Source organism: Glycine soja, chromosome 7 (assembly GCF_004193775.1).
Source record: "Glycine soja cultivar W05 chromosome 7, ASM419377v2, whole genome shotgun sequence".
NCBI lineage: Eukaryota > Viridiplantae > Streptophyta > Magnoliopsida > Fabales > Fabaceae > Glycine > Glycine soja.
In genome coordinates, this window is record NC_041008.1 from 27,839,566 (window position 1) to 27,861,466 (window position 21,901).

Sequence of the window (21,901 nt, forward strand, 5' to 3'; positions counted from 1 at the left end):
GAATTAATGTCATAGTATTGAGATTGAATATGGTTTGTGAAGGTATGTTGTGCAAAAGGTTGTGGTTGTATTGAGGGTGTTTGGTGTTATTTATAGTTGTTTGAAGCTTCACCCCATTGATGTTTATTAACACATGTCATTACTGTAATTTCGCTTTTATCGATATAGTGCATAGTGTTGTAAATTTTTGACTGTGATTTTACCCTGTTACTTGGTGCACCAGACATTCATTATTAGTTTCAGACTTGAATTTAAATTGTGAGTTATCAATACAATGTTAGTTTTGTTGGTGAAACATCTATTGTTTTTTTAGAGACGTGGGTAAATTGCAAAGTGTTCTCAATTTCGACTGTGATTTTACCCTACTACTTGGTGCACCTGACCGTCCATTGTTACTTTGAGACTTGAATGCAAATTGTGAGTTGTCAAATCAATATCAGTTTTGTTGGTGAAACATGTATTATTTTTTCAGAGACTTGGGTAAATTACAAAGTGTTGTCAATTTTGACTATGATTTTATCCTGCTACCTAGTGCATCAGACATCCATTATTATTACTTTCATACTTAAAATTAAATTATGAGTTGCTAATTCAATGTGAGTTGTGTTGGTGAAGCATATATTATTTTTTAGAGACATAGGTAAATTGCAAAGTGTTGTCAATTTCGATTGTGATTTTACCATGTTGCCTGATGCACCAGACGTCCATTATTACTATTACTTTCATACTTAAATTTAAATTGAGTTGGCAATTCAATGTCAGTTTTGCTGGTGAAGCATATATTGTTTCTTAGAGACGTGGGTGAATTGCAAAGTGTTGTCAATTTTGAATTTGATTTTACTTTTCTACGTTGTGCACCAGACGTCCATTATTATTATTTTTAGACTTAAATTTAAATTGTGAGTTGTCAATTCAATGTCAGATTTTTGTAAATAATAGAAAGTTGATTAATTTGCATAGACTTATAAAAAACAAGTGTTTGTGTTGTAGTGAGTTGTCATTTTTTTACCAAATTGTCAGCATAAATTGAAACAAATGATTTATTTCATTACCGAAATTAAGTACTACAAATAACAAATACGAAATGAAGTAGGCAATGTAAACTCACTGTGACTTAATATTAAAGCACTGAACAATGACATGGCACACCACTGGATAACCTCAAAGAAAAAACAACACATGGATCATCACCAGATTACCAACTTTGTTTGAATATTGGTTTGTGGGAATAAGACATGTTGCATCCTTCTAGTCCAGAAGAGGAGTCACTATCACTATCATGGTCTTTGATCCAACAACTCTCGTATTCATATAACAGGTCGCCAACATTGGAGGTTGAGTCATGTTGGTTGTTTGGTGGGTTATTGTTGTCACAAATTATGGCAAATAACACCACGAATGGTAGTGTTGGGTTGTTGTAAAGAATGTTGAACATTTGTCAAACGTCAGCATAATCTCCCAGAATAAAACATATGTACATATATGGTTGTCCTGGCTCAAATATGGGCATCGAAAGTGGAGTTCTTGAATATTTGGTGTGGTTCAATGTTTGTTTTTTGGTGAACAAGTTCAAGCAAATGCATAAGGGTCATGAGCTTGTTGACCATGAAAGTTTTTACGTTGTTACTAATGAAGGTGGTGCCCTCATTAGTGTTGCAGATTTCACCGTTGTAGTAAACACAAACATACGCAGTTTGGTGACGCATTGTTGTAGTGATTGAGATGAATATTTGAAAGTTCTACGAATGTCTTCAGCCAGTAGTCATATTTATAGAATTTTTTGATTGCAAGTAGGTGTTCACTGTTTAGTCACATGCATTGGTAAATGGCATGTGAGCATGTCCAACACATACTTTTTTTTACTCTTGATTCAAGATCTTTTTTGATGAAATTGTTACATGATATATTTGTTTTTTGATTCTTGGACGTGAAGACTATAAAATAATTTTCCCATGAATATTTTTAATGTATTGGAAATAAATTTGATAAAATACATATGATGACCACTTAAACATTATTTTAAGGGTGGAAAACATCTTTTTATTTTTATTTTTTTACTCTTAATTTAAGGTCCTTTTTGATGAAACTGATACACTATATTTTTTTTGGATTCTTTGACATGAAGACTATGAAACAAAATTTCCCACGGATATTTTTAATGTATTGGATATAAATTTTAAAAATTACATAAGACCACTTAAACATTATTTTAAGGGTGAAAAACATACTTTTTTTTTTACTTTTTACTCTTAATTTGAGATCATTTTTGACGAAACTGTTACATGATATTTTTATGGATTCTTTGACATGAAGAATATGAAATAAATTTCCTATAGATATTTTTAATGTATTGGAGATAAAGTTTATAAATTGTATAAGATGACCACTTAAACATCGTTTTAAGGGTGAAAAACAATTTTTTTTACTCTTAATTTGTGGTCCTTTTTTGTGATCCCATTATAGGAGTAGTTAAACATATTGGATCCCATTATGACAAAATTTTATACTTCAATGAACAAGATGATGACTAGTCCCACAGGACGGTGGACGTCGATTACATCACAAATTTCTTCTCTGCTGTATGACTAGTTCTCCCTCATGATGATGGTATTGTTGTTATGTGTTAGTGTATTTAGTGTGGGTTGTTATAGTCGAAAAACTTTGTCCTTGCTCTCCAAATGAATATGGTGCATTGGACTGTTGTAAAGAAACTAAATATTATGCCGCAAAATTTGGTGTATTCAAATTGACACCAAATAAATTGGTCATCCATTCATGGCTAGTTGCATTGACTAACTCGCGAGTCTGGCCAAAAGTTTGATGAACAGGTGAAGGAGTACAAAACATTGACTGAGGATGTGGAACTTGAAAATGTGTTTGTTCAACACTTGTCCCTGCAACATTATGGATAATTGTTGTGCGTGGATCATTTAGTTGTTGTGCAACGGACAAGAACAAAATAGTGTTTTTCCTATACCACTCCATATACTCTGGTGTATGTGTCACTAGTCCTTCAACCTATTGTCCAGTTAAAACATCATTGCATTTGTTTTCCAGATATTAATCCACCCCCATAGTATTCCATCCAATCACTGTAATGATTGTCTCGCATGTCAATCTAGTGAAGTCGATCAAGATTCATGGGATCAACATGGATATCTTGTTGTAGTCCAAATTGTAGCTTGACCCGGTTTGTTTGATGCCATTCCACAATGGGAAAACATATAATTGCAGTACATGCAGGCCAAATCTCCTTGTCTGTATATGCATATCTCGATAGGTGTTCTTCAAATCCTTTGTATGGGACCCAAGAAAACTGAAATATATGCTAACAATGCAACATTAGTAAATGTTAATATGCACACATCGATAGCGCGGTTCATGATAATATTATACCTGATGACTCTCCATATGATCTATACGAGATCTATACCCGACCAAGTCACCATGAGGTGTGGCCCTATGTTCTAATCTAGCACCACTCCATCTGAAATGTAAAAGAAACAAAACCACTATTCATTGTAATGTTATAATGCGCGTCATTGAAATTAAAAATTTAAATTTCACTATTTGTAAATAGCCTTTTAGCAAGTGGATAAGTTGTTTCAGGCCGTGGGACTCTTGGTGCAATAAAAGGCATGCGATACCAAGCCCATGACTGCAATAGTATGGTACAACCACCCATAACTCTACCAACCTCTGATGATGCCCGACACAGTTCCTTGTACAGGTTTGCCAAACAAGCAGAACCCCAACTATATTTTTTTATGTTGTTGAAGTCACATAATAGGTTCAAATACATTAGATGAACTTTATTTCCAGATTTATCAGGTATTAAAGCACCACCAATCATGTACATTATGTAAGCTCTACACCTACATTGTAGTTGGTGTATTGTTGGTTCTTCAGGAAATGGTGCGCACAAGATGCTAAGCGACCATGTCAGCTTCAGTGCGGCTCCCTTACATGCATTATATGGAGGGACTTCGCCTAGTAACTCGTCGGATAACTCATCCCAATGTAAGAAGCTAGGTCCAGTCACAACATGAGCATAAACTCTAATGCCTAGATGAAATGCAACTTCTTCGAGTATAATGGCGCACTCACCCCATGGCAGGTGAAAGGTGTGTGTTTCAAGCCTCCATCGTTCAATCAATGTAGTGATCAATGCAGGATCAATTTTGCACTGTTTGATTAGGGCAATATGTTGGGACCCAATACACGGTAATAATGGTATAATTTTTTGTTGTGGCTCAGGTATTGTATGGTAATACGAAGTGATTAAGTCATTAATTATGGTACATGAACGTTGAACGTGTTGATGACGCAATAAAGGTATATGAGCCATGACAACGAGGTTAAATGGTAAACCAGGTACAAATAATATAAAATTGAAGTTGGGTGATGAAAATATGGTATTGGCATGCACCTCCCATCTATTTATAATATAAACTGTGTCGAGATTCCAAAGCACATTTACTCTTTGCCTCATTGTAAGGCCTCGAGATTCAAAAGCATGTTAACACAATTGTGTTACTATCACGCATCGAGATTCCAATTCACATGAACCATGGATTCGTGATTGATTGTATATATAAAGGCACCATATCACCATAGACTTTGCAAAGTTGCATCAAATCAAATTGTAAGAGTAAACGGAGAGAGCAAGCAAAATGAGTTCAAAGCCAATTTGTGCATACGTTTAGATCAATGGTGAGATCATTCACAGTTCAAGTGCAAATGCAGTTTTCAGGAGTAACAAGACAAAATCATTACTATTGAATCCAACAATGACGCTACCAGACATAATCACCGAAATACAATCATCAATTAGAGATAACGATGTTATGCCTATAATTACTGCACTTTGGTATTATTGTCCTGTATATTGATTCAATGGTCGTGTTCAATATAGGGCAATTTAAATTATTGACGAATAAGGTGTTTGGTGCATGTTCGATACATTTGCAAATATGGCAAGTGCAATATGTATGGAACTTAAAATTGATGTTCATAATTTATTATCACCTTCTCAAGTTAATGACCTAAGCTGGGTCGAGATGGAGTAGAAGCTGCACAATTCCATGAAATTTGAATGAATAATTTAACATATTTTGTTGTTGTATTGCATTTAAGTTTTTGTCAGTCTTTATTATGTATTTGTAGTTCAATGTTTTTCAGTTGTTTTTGTGACATCCTGGAAATTTCTACCCGGAATTTTCGAAAAGGATGTATTTTGAATGATTATATATATATAAGTATTATTCAGTGTATATGCATATATGTTCTTGGTAGAAATAGGAGTAGTGGGGGCAAGATACGCGGGTTAGGCTAATTAAGGAAGAGAAATCCATAACTGGGAGGTTGTGGGTTAATTCTTAATTAATTAGTTTAAAAATCATCGTTTTGCGTGCGACTTAGAATTTAACGAAACCAACCTCTGAACCATGCTCGGGGTTTTATTCTGAGCGTTTTGATATATATATTGCTTGCTTTCGAAAACTGGCCCCGACGGACGCAGAGAAACGCGAGGAACTGGAACCAGAGAAACAGCACGCAAACCGAGGCAGGATTTTAGCGTTTCAAAGGTCAGGTTTTTCTCACTGTTTGTGGCTGAGTATGAGTCACAATTAAAAAGGGAAAGTGGGCCCTTCTTGCTCCACTCAAACGGAGACATGTGGCATAGCTTAAATAAAATAATAGAAAAAGAGAAAACCCTTTATTTAAAACCAAAAAGCTTTTCTCTCTCCTCACTCAGCCAAAGCAGAAAAATTCAGAAGCTCTCCCTCTCTCTCACGCAGCCTTCTTCTTCTCTTCTTCCTCCACCATTGTTGCCCAACAAAGCTCCAACCTTTGGCCATCATTTCTGCTCCAAATCGCGAAAGGAGGGCATTTTCGGGGTCGTGAAGTGCGTGTCTACGAGTGGGACTTCGAAATTTCAGGTTTGGGTGGACTTCTTTCTCTCTTAATTTTCGTGGGTATGGGATTTTGGGAGATATGATGGGTAGTTTTGTTAGTTTTCTGCTTCATGGTAGTTATTTGTGAATACTCTTGTTGAAAGTTTGTCGAAATTGCCATGTTTGGATGAGTTAAACATACCCATTCTGTTTTAGGGTTTTTATGATGATGCTTGTGATGTTCATGTGCTGAAATTGCTTATGGAAACTGTTAGAGATGAAGGGTAGAGTTAACCTAGGGTTAGAAAGTGAGAATATGGTGTTGTGAGTGGAAAAAGAGTGAGGCTTTGAGAGTTGGAAGGTTAAATCTGGATTCTGTAGTAAATGGAGGTTAAAGTGAGTTAATCTTAGCTTGAAATGCCATTTAGAACACGTGAGAACGGTTAGGCTGTGCTAGAGAGAAAAACAAATGACCAAAGTGAACCAAGAGCCATTTCTAGGGCAAAATTGGGTGTTGAGGAGTCAAATTTTGATTCGGTGGAATTTTAGGTGTAAATTCAGTTTGAGCAAGTTTAGATTGATGTTATGGACTTGTGTGAGGTGAGAGTTTGCTTCAAATTTACCTCATTCTAAATTTCACTTCTCAAACCTAGAAAACCCATTGAATGGAGGGGTGTTGGACACCTAGATTCTGTGTTGCTGTGTTTTGAAGCTTGGTTTTGGGTTAGACATGATTGATACATGATTTGGGACTTGTAGGAATTGATTTGGGCAAGATTGGATGAGAGGAAGTGTGATTTTCGAAATCTGCACTTATGCAGAATTTTGCTGTCAAAATAGGTGCAGCAGGATTTTGGCTTTGTGCAGAAAAATGCTTGTGTGTGGTTGGCTGTGGAAAGAGTAGTGCAGAATGAGTTCTGAATGTTTGCTAGTAGATCCCAACGGTCAAAATGTAGGCTTATTTACTATAGACTTCCAGTAAAATTTTGGAGTCGATCCAACGGTTAACGAATTGGATCAAAGGAATTGTTACTGGGGTCTTTAAGTGAGAAAAGCTGTGATTTGGTTGGTGTTTTGGCAGAGTTTTCTGCCTTTGCTCTGTTTTGCTTGGATGTGATAGCTGTGCTGTTTGAATGTTGTTTTGCTTGGATGTTGTGGAAGCTTGGGAGGATTGATGGGGACCCGGTGTTGAGAGAAACGAGGATATGGGCTACGTGGGAGTACGTGAGCTAAGTTGGAGGTGGGCAACAGTGGATGGTGGGTTTATGCGCGCATTGTGGATGTAGAAAACTTGTTGTGCACCATCGCCCGACCGCCACCTAGTACCACATGTGATGGGTACCCCATAATCCTACAAGCTTGAGATGAGGAAGTGTTGATGGGTGAAACTTCCTGCTTTATTGTTGACCACAGAGTGGTACCTGGAGATATGTCGCGGGGGTCAGGAGACCTTGGGGACGTCAGGTGGGGTGCTATTGCCCAAAACCAAGCTTGACCAATCCCGACCCAACCGGGGCATAGTCGGTCAGTGAGAACCTGTGATGTACCTAAGTAGGCGAGCTCCTGGCAGTCAACAGATAAAAGGAACAAAGACCACAAAGCAAGGAGGCTTGTGGTGGCTGGCCAGCTATGAAACTTGATTGATATGTGAGATATGGTCTCTAGTAATCGATTACCAAGGGTGGGTAATCGATTACAAGGCTTAAAAATGAAGACAGGAAGCTAGGGAAGCCTCTGGTAATCGATTACCAAGGGGTGTAATCGATTACCAGGCTTAAAAAGGGAACTGGGAGATGGTGGAGGCCTCTGGTAATTGATTACCAGCCTGTGCAATCGATTACACAGAGGAATGGGTCACTGGTAATCGATTACCAGGTATGTGTAATCGATTACACAGTGCATTTTTGCATATTTCATGTCCTGAGGCTGTGTAATTCAAGTTTAGCCTCTGGTAATCGATTACCAAGGCTGTGTAATCGATTACCAGAGATGAAAAGCCTTAAGATACTCCTTTTTAATTGCATGTAGTGGTTATGAGACGCATTTGTGCGGCGGCATAGATAGATTCTTGTGAAAGAGTCTACCCCTTTCTTTTCTTTCTTGTAGATCGTGATGACGGCACAGCTAATCCGTGATCGAGTAGAGATGGAGTGCCTAGAGGGAGTTTGGGAGACCCTCGAAGGCAACACGAGGTGCCGATTTCGGGGCACCATTCGATTCACGGCTACTTCTTTGGTGCATCCAGATGAACCTGCACGGACGCTTCAGCGCACTGTGGAGTGGATACTACCCACGCCTACACCATATCGTCTAGTGGAGCCCGTCCAAGTGATCGAGGTAACGTCATTCGAGGAAGATCCCGAGGAGGATCTGGAGGAGCTACCTCCTGAGCCTGCTGTGGATGCCCTTGACTTTCTAGAGGGTGATGAGGATCCACTTCTTGAGGTGGATTCTCCCGAGGAAGTCATGTCGGCATCTGAGGCAGACTCTACGGAGGATGGTGGTCCGGGGGAGATGGCGATCAGCGGAGGCTCTTCATCCTAGTGGACAGCTCTTTGGATTCGTTTTGTATACTTTTGAGGGTGGGTGTATCTAGGACTGACTGTTAGGTTTACTCTTTTGTTTTTGTATGGGTAGACCTGATGTATAGGCATTTGATGATTGTATACATGTGGTTGAAGCCACCACTATGAACACCTTTGCTCTGGATGACACTATGTATTTTGTAAAACTCCCATATTTTGGACAGCTTTAAATGATGAATGCATTTATGATCGATCTTGTTATTTGAAAAGAAAGCATTAGCAACTTTAGTTGTAAAAGAGTTTATCGACCGTATTATATTCTTTTGTTTTCACGTGACGACCTAAAGTAATGGCTGGTACATTCTTCCTTTTGAAAAAGCAAAATAGTTTAGAGATTATGAACGGTAAGAAAGAAATGACTCTGAATAGAGTTGTGAACTGGTCATTCAAGACTTTATAGTGAGGATTTTCCTTCTAAACCTAGTTATGGTGAAAAGAGAAAGAAATGAGAAAGAAAAAGAAAAAAAAAATTTACCATGGGTTTTGTTATTTAAATTATTACTATTAAACCAGTCATTAATTTAGGGACGCCACAGTTTTTTTCAATTTACTTCAATAATATTAGCCTAGATGCTTCATTGCATAGATGCAGATCAATGTCGTGAACAGTCACGACCCACCATTTCACAATAATCCATGTGAACAGTCTCGTACCTAACCCTCATATGCATCGACAACCCCATTAATGTGGTTCTCAATAATCTGCGTGGGCTCGGTGCGCGATGCGGGATGGTGCGGTCAATAGTCATCATGCAACGGATAGACTGGGGTCTTTAATGTGCGCTACTACACACTGTTCCCTCACATGCACCAAGAACCCTATTATTGTGGTTCTCAATAATTTACGTGGGCTTGGTGCACGATGCGGAATAGTGTGGTCAACAGTCATCATGCAATGGATAGATTGTCATCTTTAATGTGTGTTGTTACACACTATTCACTCACATGCACCAAGAACCCCATTAATGTGGTTCTTAATAATCCGAATGGGCTCAGTGCATGATGCAAAACAGTGCGGTCAACAGTCATCAAGTAACGGATAGACTGTTGTCTTTAATGTGCGTTGTTGCACACTTTTCACTCATATGCATCGAGAACCCCATTAATATAGTTCTCAATAATCTGCATGGGCTCAATGCGCGATGCAGAACAATGCAGTCAACAGTCATCTTGCAACGGACAGATTGTCGTCTTTAATGTGCAGTACTGGACATTGCTCACTCACATGCAATGAGAACCCCATTAATGTGGTTCTCAATAATCCATGTGGACTCGGAGCATGATGCGAAAAAGTACGGTTAATAGTCATCAAGCAACAGATAGTCTGTTGTCTTTAATCTGCGCTGCTGCATACTATTCACTCATATGCACCGAGAACCCCATTAATGTGGTTCTCAATAATCCGCGTGGGTTCAATTTTCAATGCGAAACAATGCGGTCAACGATCATCATGCAATAGACAACTGTCATCTTTGATGCATACTGCTGCACACTACTCATTCACATGCATCGAGAACCCCATTAATGTGGTTCTCAATAATCCATGTGGGCTCGGTGCGCGATGCAGAACAGTGTGATCAATAGTCATCATGAAACTAACAGACTGTCATCTTTAATGTGTGCTATTGCACACTGTTCACTCACATGCATCGAGAATCCCATTAATGCAATTCTCAATAATTCGCGTGGACGATGCGAAATAGTGTGCTGATTAGTTATCATGCAACGGACGTGCGCTGTTGCACATTGTTTACTCACATGCACCGAGAATTTCATTAATGTGGTTCTCAATAATCCGTGTGGGCTCCATACGCGATGTGGAATAGTGCGCTCAACATCATGATGCGACGAACAGACTGCAGTCTCTAATGTACGCAGCTACACACTGTTCACCCACATATGTATGTTTATCGCATTAATGTGGTTCTCAATAATACGTGTGGACTCTGTGTGTGATGCAGAACAGTGCGATCAACAGTCATGATACAAAAAATAGATTATCTTTCAAAATTTACATAGCTCCACTGTTCACTCACATGCACTAACTATTCTACCTATGTCTCCCACCTAACTCTCCTACCTAACTTTGCCACGTAACCCTCCCACCTAACTCTTGTACCAAATTTTCTTACCCTATATATAATCCCACCATTTCACAACACATTACACGCAAAAACATTCTCGCAAAAAAACCTCTATTCCTAACTCTCACAGTCTTCCCACTCATATCCCACAAACACCACCAATGGCTCCTCCTAAAGAAATATCGATTGTCATTTACCACCATGGTCAGATTGCACACGACCCAATTCAAGGATCAGTGTACTCATGTGCGAACCCAATATTTCTATACATGAGTTGTTCTATTATGTTAGCACAATTGATTCAGAAAATCAACAACTGTCCCCCTACTCAGGCAACTAAAACAGTTGCTCAATTGTTATATTGTGTCCCTATTTCATTTCATCATGGTTAGACACATTTTATTTCAACACAACTACTCGACAATGATGATCTCAAAGACGTGGTGGAAATAATTGTCCAAAATCCTGAATTGAATTCTGCAAAATTGTATGATGTTATTGAGCTTATTCCTTAATCATAACCATCGTCTCCACAACCATAATTATCGTCTCCACAACCGTTGTATCCACAACTACAACTACCGCCTCCACAAAAATTACCGTACAACAATCTAGACCTCAATGATCCAGTGTCTTCATACAATAACCTTGAAACACAAGACGCCTTTAACATTTATACTTCATACACACAATTATTATCCCAAAATGATTATTTTTTTATGCCCAACAAACCTCCTTTGACTAACAAAACCATCCTTCATCACAATATTTTACGTCACCCTCATAACAACAACCACAAACACAGACATCAAACCGAAATGAACATCCTATCACTAACAAAAATCTCATTATACAATTTCACGAAGAAAACATGAATGATTTTAGTGAGCACGAGGATCAATAGTTGTTTCGTCACAACAATGACCAAAGCGATGATGAGGGTGTTGCCGTACCAACGTCGCCTCCGTCACCTCTATTACAATATCACCAACCTAGGCGTCTAGTGGAGTTGAACCATGAGCACCTACCATAATACATTAATCAACCATTTCGTTCAGCAACAAGACCATGTACAACCACCAACCAGTGCACTCGAGGTTGGCATGGCCTTTGATGAAAAAGCACAATATATTCAAGCAGTCAAAGAATACAACATTAGAAATCATTTTGATTGCAAAACAATATATTTTGACCAGAAAAGGCTAAACTTCATGTGTAAATCATATTGTACATGGATCTTAGGCACATGCAATTCAAAGAGGCATAAGAAATGGATTATCAAGAGTATTATAGGTCATCACACTTGTCTCGAGCCAATGCTCAAACAAAATCATTGGCAACTCGAAAAACACATCATAGCATAGATAATCCAATCCATTGTCAAAACAAACCCAACAGTTTCCATCAAAGCATTAATTGCAGAGATCAAAACGTTTATGAATTATACTCCATCCTATAGAAAGACATGGTTAGCAAAGCAAAGAGCATTGGAGATGATTCATGGAAATTGGGAAGAATCATATGCCGAACTACCAAAACTTTTGGGAGCTTTACAATCTTGTGTTTCCGGGACTATGGTCGCTGCTCAAAGAGAATCCGTGTTTGAGGAGGGAGAAATCATACCTAGCAAAAAAAATGCTTAAACGTGTGTTTTGGTCATTTGGTCCATGCATTAATGGGTTTACATTTTACAAACCCATAGTACAAGTAGATGGTACATGGCTTTACAGGAAGATATTGACACATCATTGATAGCTACAACACAAGACAATGCTAATCATATCTTCCCAATTTCCTATGCCATTGTAGAAAGGGAGACAACTTTAGCGTTGGGGTTTATCCTAAAGAATTTGAGAAGGCGTGTTACTCCACAAAGTAACATTCCTCTCATTTCAGATAGGCATCCCTCGATTATAAGTGCCTACAACAACCAAAGTAACTTATGGGTTTAGGACACATCCCATTTCTTTTGCCTGCGCCACATTGCACAAGATTTCCTTCACGGTAACTCAAAATGAAAACATTTGAAGAAACCACTCATGCATGCTGGTGAGAATCTATTTGAAGAATCTATTTTATTTCTTCGTTAAACTTTACTTTGAAACAAATTTCATAATGTAATAAATTGATTGAATATTTATAGGGTACGCATACACGGAGAAGATGCACTGGCGACATCTAGGGAATATTCGTGCGAATAAGCCACGTGCAGCTGAACGGCTTGATCGGTTACCCAAAAAATATTGGGTACAATGCTTCGATGAGGGGAAATGTTGGGGACATATGATTACAAATTTATCTGAGTCGGTCAATTCCATGTTCAAAAGCAAGACATTTATTGGTGGCATCGTTGGTTGAGGAGACGTACTTTAAGACCGTAAAACTCTTTGCTATTAGAGGCTGACAAACCCAGGCAATGATCAACTCCGGCTCACAGTATTCTGAAGTCATCTCCAAGGCAATGAATAGCAGTTAGCAAGAATCCAATACACACATTGTTAACGAATTCAATAGACACAACCATTTATTGTAATAGATACCCAAGTCCGACTTCAAACACCCAGACCACCCAAAAGGTTTAAGGTCGTGTTACAATTCCAAAATTGTGATTGTGGTGAATGTTAGGCTAAACACTTATTGGATTCTCACGTCCTGACTGCTTGTAAATCTGTCAATGTTAATCCCATGAACTACGTGCCACCATTATTCACTTTACAAAACAATTTGCACGTCTACGACAACTCCTTTGGTTTACTACCACACCAATTAATGTGGCATGAAGGAGATCAGTAGGGTCCTGATCCAAGGAAAAGGAGGAGTACAAAGGGTTGTCCGGTTTCAACTCTCATTCCTATTGAGATGGATGAACAAGAAAATGAACGGGAAATTAGAAAAAAAATGTGGAATTTGCCGACAACAAGGCCATAACAGAAACAATTGTCCCAATATACCTTCATCTTTAACTTTCCCTTAGAAAAATATTATATATTTTATATATGATGTAATGTTATTCTATAAATAAATTGTTAAACAAAAAATATTATCATTTTTGAAAAAAAAATTAAATGACATAAACAAAAAAATTATATTTAATAAAATAATAGTATTAAAATATTTTTTTATTAATGCAAAAAAATATTAATAAAACAAGTCAATAATTTTTTAAAAAAATAATTAAAATGTTAACTAAAAAAATATTTTGTAAAAAATAAAAAAAAAAATAAACCGTTGAGAAGTCGGGTTGCCAACTCCCGACTTCTTAGTGCCTTTCCAAAGTGGTGTAGTTTGGGATTTAGAAGTGCAAGAGGTGTGTACTTTGGGGAAAAAAATCTATCTTGTTATTCTATTCTAAGTGGCCAAAAGGAGAACAATGATGGTGATGTGTCCTTTTACCAACCACCGACAAGTCCTGTAGTAGGTCAGAAGGGACAAAATAGTATAGAGAAGGGAAACAACACAAGGGACAAAGGAAAATCAGCCCTTTGTATGTGGTCCCAATAGAATCATAAAAAGAAATGGATTTTGCTAATCCCAATGTCACTAAAGGAAAACAGCAGATGGACATGGAAGGACAAACATTAAATATATGTGTCAATCGGGGTAGCTGTCATTAATGAAGTGAGAGACAAAAGCTACTCTCAAAAATAGAAACACAAGGAGAATTACTTGGTTATAAAATATGGTAATAAGGAGTGCAGCAGATTGGACACTAATGGGGAAAGGGTTTAAATCCTTAATGGAGTTCATCTTGATGACCATATGCTAGATGGAGACAGCTCGAGCAAACATCTTGTTCGACTTTCGGATCCTCAATACCACTCTTGTGATAGAGCTGGAGGTTTCGAGACTTGTCCTGACAATCAAGCTAGCCTTTCTTGCCATACTTCAATAGCATATATGGAACTTATTACTAAGACACCATCTTTTGAGGGTGGGGACTATCAGGGAGTTAATTCTTTTTCTTTGGTTTTTACGACTATACACCAAAACAATATTTTCTTGAGGAGATGGGAATCAACTTTGTATCATTAATGTAAGTAGTGTGTTGAGGCTAATAAACCTTATATGGTTGTTGTTATGGAAATAAGAACGAGTCCTGCCAATTTGGAGGCTTCTTTTTAGAGACTAGGATTTGACTCTTATGATTATAGTGAAGGTAGAGGGTATGCTAAAGGAATTTGTGTGGCTTAGAATAAAGACAAAGTTTAGGTGCAAATGCTATAAGGCCTTTTCGTATAGAATGTTCTTAGCAGACTCATGCATCTTATGACAGTCATCTTGCCAATCTCTAGCCTAAGGATTTGGACCTTATTAAAAAAATTTATAAGGTTGAGGAAGGTCTTAAAGTTTGGGGGCCAAATGTTTCTGGTAGAATTATGGTAGTCAAAAGGAAAATTAAAGCTCATTTGGGAGGAATTCAAAGAGTTATTCATGATGGGCGAGTTAACATTTCCTCTACAAATTTAAGAAGGAGCTCCACCAGCAGCTTGAGACTCTTCTTTACCAATAAGAGCTTTAATGGTTTCAAAGATCTAGAGTGAAATGGTTGTGTGATAGAGATCATAAAACACGTTACTACCACTTGAAAGCCATAAAAAATTGGAGGAAGAATAAGATTCAAATGTTGAGAGATGTCAATGGTAATGGGTAGACAATGATAAGCAAATCCAAGTCATGGTTAATAGTTTTTTACCAACAACTTTTCTTTTTGGAGGAAGATGAGGAAGATATGACTTGGTACCAAACAAATTATTCCCTCCTTAGTCTTCTTCAGGATGAGGAGCAGTCCCTTGAATCCCCCATTGATATGAAGGAAATTCATGATGCTTCGTTCTCAATGGAACCCTGGAAAGCTCCAGGTCCAAATGGCTACCTTGCTAGGTTCTTTTATCACTCCTGGAAAATGGTCAAATACTCTTTGTGCCAAACCATCAACTCATTGGGGAACAACTTGCAAGAGATTTATAAGCTTAACAAAATTATATTTGTCTGATCCCTAAAGTGGCAACCCCAGAGTTTATTAACCAGTTCAGGTCGATTTCTCTATGTAATGTCTCCTACAAAGTTCAAACCAAGATCTTGGTTAATAGGCTTAAGCCCATCATGCCCTATATTATCCCCCCCCCCCATCAATCTAGGTTTATTCCTACTCATAGTATCTATGAAAATGTTGTAGTGGCATGAGATATAAAGCATAGCATGAGAAAAATGAGAGGCAAACTTGGTTACTTTGTTATCAAAGTGGATCTGGCTAAAGCCTACGGTCGCATGAAGTAGAGTTTTATGGATGATGTTATTAAGGAAGTTGGTTCCCCTTAGCATGTCAGAGACATTATCATGAATTGCATCCCTCGGTTCAATCTAATGTCATGTGGAATGGGGGCAGGGCTCCTTTCTTTGCTCCCCAACGAGGTCCAAGGTAAGGAGACCACATGTCTCCTTACTTATTTGACCTTTGCGTGGACAAAATATCTCACATTTTTTCTTAATTTGCGGATGCAGGTGTTTGGGTCCCTATGAAAGTTGGGAGAATTGGCCTTTTAGTGTCCATCTCATGTTCGTAGATGATTTGCTTCTTTTTGGCCAAGCATATGAGAGTACCACAAAGGCTATCAAGAAAGCTATGGATTTATTCTATGGCATATCGAGGCAGCTTATTAGTAATGACAAGACCAACATCTTTTCGAAAAATGTCAACCCGTAGGAGCATTTGAACCTGGTGAAGATTTCTGGTTTTAATGAAGTTGGTTCCTTAGGGAGATGTTTAGGGATCCCTTTGCTGGAAAAGCCCCTAGAAGAGCTTATTTCAACTATCTTTTGGACAAAGTTGCTACCAAACTCTCAGGTTGGAAAGCCAATTGTCCTTGGCAGGTAGGATAACTCTAGCCAAGCTAGTAATCCAATCAATTCTTATCTATCCGATGATGACAACCACCATTCTTGTCATGGTTCTCCAAGAGATACAAAAGTTACAAAGAGGTTTTATTTGGGGAGATACTAGCACTAGAGGAGAGTTCATGTTGTTCATTGGAATAGTATGATGCTTCCTAAGGCTAATGGTGGCACTACAATGTGTAATCTGGTTCACATGAACACAACATGTTTGATGAAAATGGCTTGGGCTATTAGGAATGAAGAGGAAGATTCAGGGTTGACGTGCTGAAACAGAAGTATTTTAGAGGATATTCAGGGCAGTAGCCTTTGGAAGCCAAAATCCAAGACGATAGTCAAGTGATGGTAACAATGTGAATGCGTGGTCTAATAAGTGGATTAGTGCTAATATGAGAATTATTGACCAGGGAATTCAAATTCCTATGTATCTAGCTCACTTTACAGTCACTCTTTCACAAAGACGGTTACATTTAATTTCGTGACCGTTACCCACCATGACCCAAAGTGAATTCGTGGGTCGCATATGTAAGCCCAAAATGTGGGACCAAATGTTCTTGCACAAAATTGTGGGTGCTACTCCCATCAATTAGTATAACCACCTCCTGATCCGCTATATGGCCTAATAATCATAATGTTTTTGGAGCTAAGTGACCTGAAAGAGTGTGTAAACTGATTTGGGCTTGAGATGAGGCTAGTGCTTCCTGAGAGTCAAGCAGCGGATCCATAAGGCCATGGGCCTCCTGCGAGTCATCATCTTCCTCTGCTATCAGCAAGAAAACCTTGGAGACACACTTGTGACCTTTATGGAACTTCTCATTGCAATTAAAACATAGGTCCTTCTCGCGACGTGTCACTAACTCCTCGGGAGATAGACGTTTGAAGGGAATCGCGGTGGTTTGGGAGGGGATGGTAACATAGGTGAAGAAGTACTTTGAGTCGAGGTGAGAGAATAGTGCAGGGCCAAGATGGAGTGAGAGATGGGTTTGCCACGAGGAGAACAACGAAAGTCGCTGAACTTCTCCTCCTAGAGTCTGGCTAAACCTGCTGCCTGAACCAATGTCAAAGGTTGTAACTCCTGAACCTTCTAGTGGATCTTCAGGGCTAATCTCGAGATGAAGCAACTCAAGAGAAAGAGTGACGAAAGACCAATGATGCAATTGGCAAGAGTCTCAAACTCAGAGAGATAATTGGTGACGGAGCCACATTGTGTGAGTTTGAACAAAGCTCCAGTAGGATCATTGTACTGGGATAGGGAAAAGCGCGCTTCCAAAGGCTGAAGAAAACCAAGCAAAGAAGCAAGCTGACCATTGTGGGTAATCCACTGAAACCAAGCCAAAGCGGGGCCCTCCATGTAGAAGGAAGCAATGGTTAGGCACTCGTGGTCAGGAGTAGAGTGGTATTCAAAGAATTGAGTGATCTTAAGGATCCAACCCGATGGGTCGAAACCATTAAAATGAGGCACTTCTAGTTTCATACAATGAGGGTTAGGGGGGTGGGGGGAAGCTAAGTGTGGCATAGCAGATGAAGAAGTGGGGAAGGAGTGTGCCTTTCCCCTTTGCCTCTTCGCACATAATGCCAAGAACAACTTTGGAAACTGTTAAACAAGAAGGCATGAGACTTATTGAAACAACATAATTTACTTTAAAGTGGCTCATAAAGAACTATTGAATAAACTGCATCAATAGCATAGAAATTGATGCAATCCTACCCCCCTCCCCCCCAAGGGCATTGGATAGAAGACTCCAAAAAGATTGGGCCAGAGATGCAAGTGAAGGCCTTAGGGTTCTCATGAGCCTTAGGGTAGATTTTGGGCCTATGGGCTAAGTATGAGCCCACTTATCTTTGTACATATTAGATTAGGATTTCATTATTGTTGGACCTTGTATTTAGGGCTCCATAATGTAGGTAGGATACCCTAGAAATGTAGGATTTTTCAGCCCTTGTATTTTAGGGCACGTAGACTAGTTTTTGTATTAGGGGTAGTTTTGTAATTTCTCATGCATTAAGTGAATATTTGATGCGTGTGTTGAAAAATAAATTTAATTGAATTGGGAGAAGCCCAATCCAATTAAATTTTAGAGGGGGAGGTGAGCATTTGCTTGCTATACCCTATTGCCACATCATATAGTCACATTTTGTGCATGTCCTTCATGCTTTACATGCCTCATGACACTTAACCATACTTAGTGGAAAATCTTGGACTTGATCTTGGATTAGTGGACTAAACCATAGTTAAAATTCACTAATTATAATAATTAGTGAAAATTTGGCTCCAAAATTTGGCTCTACAAATTCAACTGAAATTTGAATAGAAATTTAAATTCCCCTCCAATTTTGTGACACTTAGGCTATAAATAGAGACCATGTGTATGCATTTTTTCAACTTTGATCATTTGAGAATTACACTTCAAAGTTTAGACCTCATTCGAGGCATAAAATTTCATGCTCTTTCTCTCCCTCTCCCTCCACTCATCTTCCCCTACCTTCAAGCTCTTATCCATGACTTCCTATGGTGGTGAGCTTGTTCTTGACTCATCTTCTCCTTGAAGTGGAGTCTCTAATCATCTTTCTTCCTTCTCCATTCCGCTGCCATTGAACTTAAAAAATCAAATTACTCCATTGATGAAGAAGATCCAAGACCTACAAGCTCCACGTAGAGCTACATCAAAAATAAATTTGGAAACTGTACCAATGTTACAACAAGCTCAAAACTGAATGCACACAAGGCTGAAAAGGATAATTTTATACTTGAAGGTTCTGGCACTAGTAGCACTAGCACCACTAATCTCCAATCAGAAACAAATTTTATGCATTCAAGGTGCTAAGTCCATGAGAAAAATAACAGAGAGATTATTTCTATATAGTATTTAATCTGTTACCAGTCATTCAGTCAACATATTATGTACCATAGAAAAACACAATCTTTATCTTTAAAGAAGACCTACACTTCTAAAGAAACCAATAGGTAAAAGATGGATACAATATGAATCTTACAAGATACCAAAACCAAAATTGGGAGCATTATATAGAAAACATAAATGCTAGTTTGTAGACCCTAATTCTTCCAACAATAAATACAAGAATCAACCATCACCTAGTTTCTATACTTGCACTTATGCAACTTATGCTTGGGCAAATACAAGAATCAACCATCACCTAGTTTCTATACTTGCACTTATGCAACTTATGCTTGGGCAAACCCCAACAATAGATAAATGCACTGCAATCATTTCCCCACTGATGGAATATTTATAAACATCTCATTCAAAAGAATCAAACCTCTCAATTCCACTAGGCCTAAAATAAAGTAACAAACATGGACCAAATAAGATCCATGGTGATTCCTCAAACACCTACCAAAAACTCTTAAAAGGCATATAAAAAGAAAATACATAAAAATATAATATAAGATAATAAGAGGCAAGAGGGGTAAGTTTCTATCAAGACATTATACTATTTGAAGAATTAAGAATATCCTACAACCCCCTCTTTTATTTGTTCCCAAAATAAAAGAGAAAATACATATAAATCTCACATTTTAGAAGAATTTGAGTAAGAAATTTTGTCTGGTCCATAAAAAGGGACTAAGGAAAAAGAGACAATTTTGTTATTCCTTCAGCATGAGATTCATATCAGCCATCAGGCCATATGTCAATATTCTCATGAAAAAATTCAACTCTAAAACTTGATAATACATGATAGGTAAGCAATGTATGTTTCACTCTTTGTTTCATCCTTGACTCTTAAAATTTATATTAGCCGTTATTTAAGCTCAAGTATACGTATCCAGCTTTGGTCACAGACACACTGGGATAAACCTTGAAGGAAAATCCCAGAATTCTCTCTCTCTCACTCTCTCTCATTTATATTCCAAGCAGTGTAATAAAAATACCATCAACTAATTGATTTTTAATATTTTTAAGATAAAAAAATAAAAACACATTTTCAGTAATTAATCCTGAAATATAATCATGCATATAGTCCCCTTTTACTTTCCTATTCACCAATGTGCCTACCTGAAAACACATAAAAGAAGCTATGAGGATGTTTGAAACCAACATATCAGATCATGTGTCATGTTGACAAAATTTAAACATACCACAAAAACAGGACTCAAATCATTGGTCCAAACTGAGACATATTCCTCTATGTCAACCAACTTTTCTGAAGTATAAGAGAGACCTGCATGCCATGCTTACTTCAAAGACCCCAAAAAGATAAAACAAAAAGAATACCAAAAACCTGAAGAGATTCAAACAATATAACTCACCTACTATGTGAGAGTTGACAGGAAAATGGCGTGTTATAGGTTCCTAAAAAAAACACGATAGCTTTCGCCCACACCGAAGATTTTTTAAGCAATTCGACTACAGTACAGCATAAGTTTCATTATGCATGAAGATATTACACAAACTATAATACAATAGTTGGAAATAGACGAAAATGATAAGAAAGTTTACTTATGACACCACAGAATCGATTACACGTTCTTGGTATACGAACATGTGGTTTGACTTCAAACAACATTAATTATTCAAAATCATTTGTAGTAAACAAGCCATACTCTATTATCATGAAATGATTAGCTTTTGTTTTCTTGAATTTCCTGTTATGCATCCTCTACTTTATCGACTCTGTTCACTAAAGTTAAAAACTTGTCATATAGCAAAAGTAATTTCAGGAGATGATACCAACCTCATGAATTATATATGTCGGCCCAAAAATCATTTAGATTCTTCTTGTGCATCCTCATGTGAGTTTAGAATTTTCCATTTCTAAACGATAAATAAGAAAGCCAAAACTAAACGAATAACACACGCTAAGCTAATAATATTTTGATATTTCCATCATAATTTAGAGAACATAAGAAACAAGAGCTGACAACCTATACCAAAGTAGAAGTTTCTCAACATGATTATTAGCTTGTAAAATACCTTCTTAACAAGACGCTTTTTCAGAGAAGCATTGTCATGGATAAATATGGCAGGAGATCTCACATTCTTTGGAGAATAGGCCATAGGGATAGATAAAATTCCATCCTTTGAGGCAATTTCTTCCTTCATAACATCTTTCTCTTCGTCTTTGCCAATGGTCAACTTTGAGCATTGTATCTCTGCCCTCTTCCTCTTCGGCTTACTACTGCTCGCTCTAGGATTAAGCATACCTACTTCTCTAATTGTGTGCAAAAAGGCACCATGCAAGAAAAATAACATATCATTCACCACCTAATTAAACAGGCTATCGTTTCAAAGTATAAATAGAGATACCTGTGTGGCAAAACTTAGTAGTTCACCAATAGGGAAGAGCACTACGAAGGCACCAAAAGGCTATCCTTTCACAAGTTCCTTAGACCAAAACGAGAAGATGATACCTAGAAATTTTGATTCAGACAGAAGCTGCAATATAAACCAATTGATAAAAGTCTCAACATATCCTACCATGA

The 21,901-nt window shown here is 37.9% G+C and overlaps 1 protein-coding gene across 1 annotated transcript in view; it reads right to left on the reverse strand.

The window, feature by feature from the left end:
• LOC114420548 (protein FAR1-RELATED SEQUENCE 5-like) overlaps positions 1-21,620 on the reverse strand; it is a 51,090-nt gene extending 29,470 nt beyond the window's left edge. The window contains exons 1-3 of the mRNA XM_028386413.1: positions 21,393-21,620; positions 18,167-18,269; positions 17,532-17,533 (exon numbers count right to left, since the gene is read on the reverse strand). Of these exons, the coding sequence (XP_028242214.1) occupies positions 17,532-17,533; positions 18,167-18,269; positions 21,393-21,620 (333 nt within the window). The remainder of the gene's footprint in view (positions 1-17,531; positions 17,534-18,166; positions 18,270-21,392) is intronic.
• Positions 21,621-21,901: the final 281 nt, after the last annotated feature.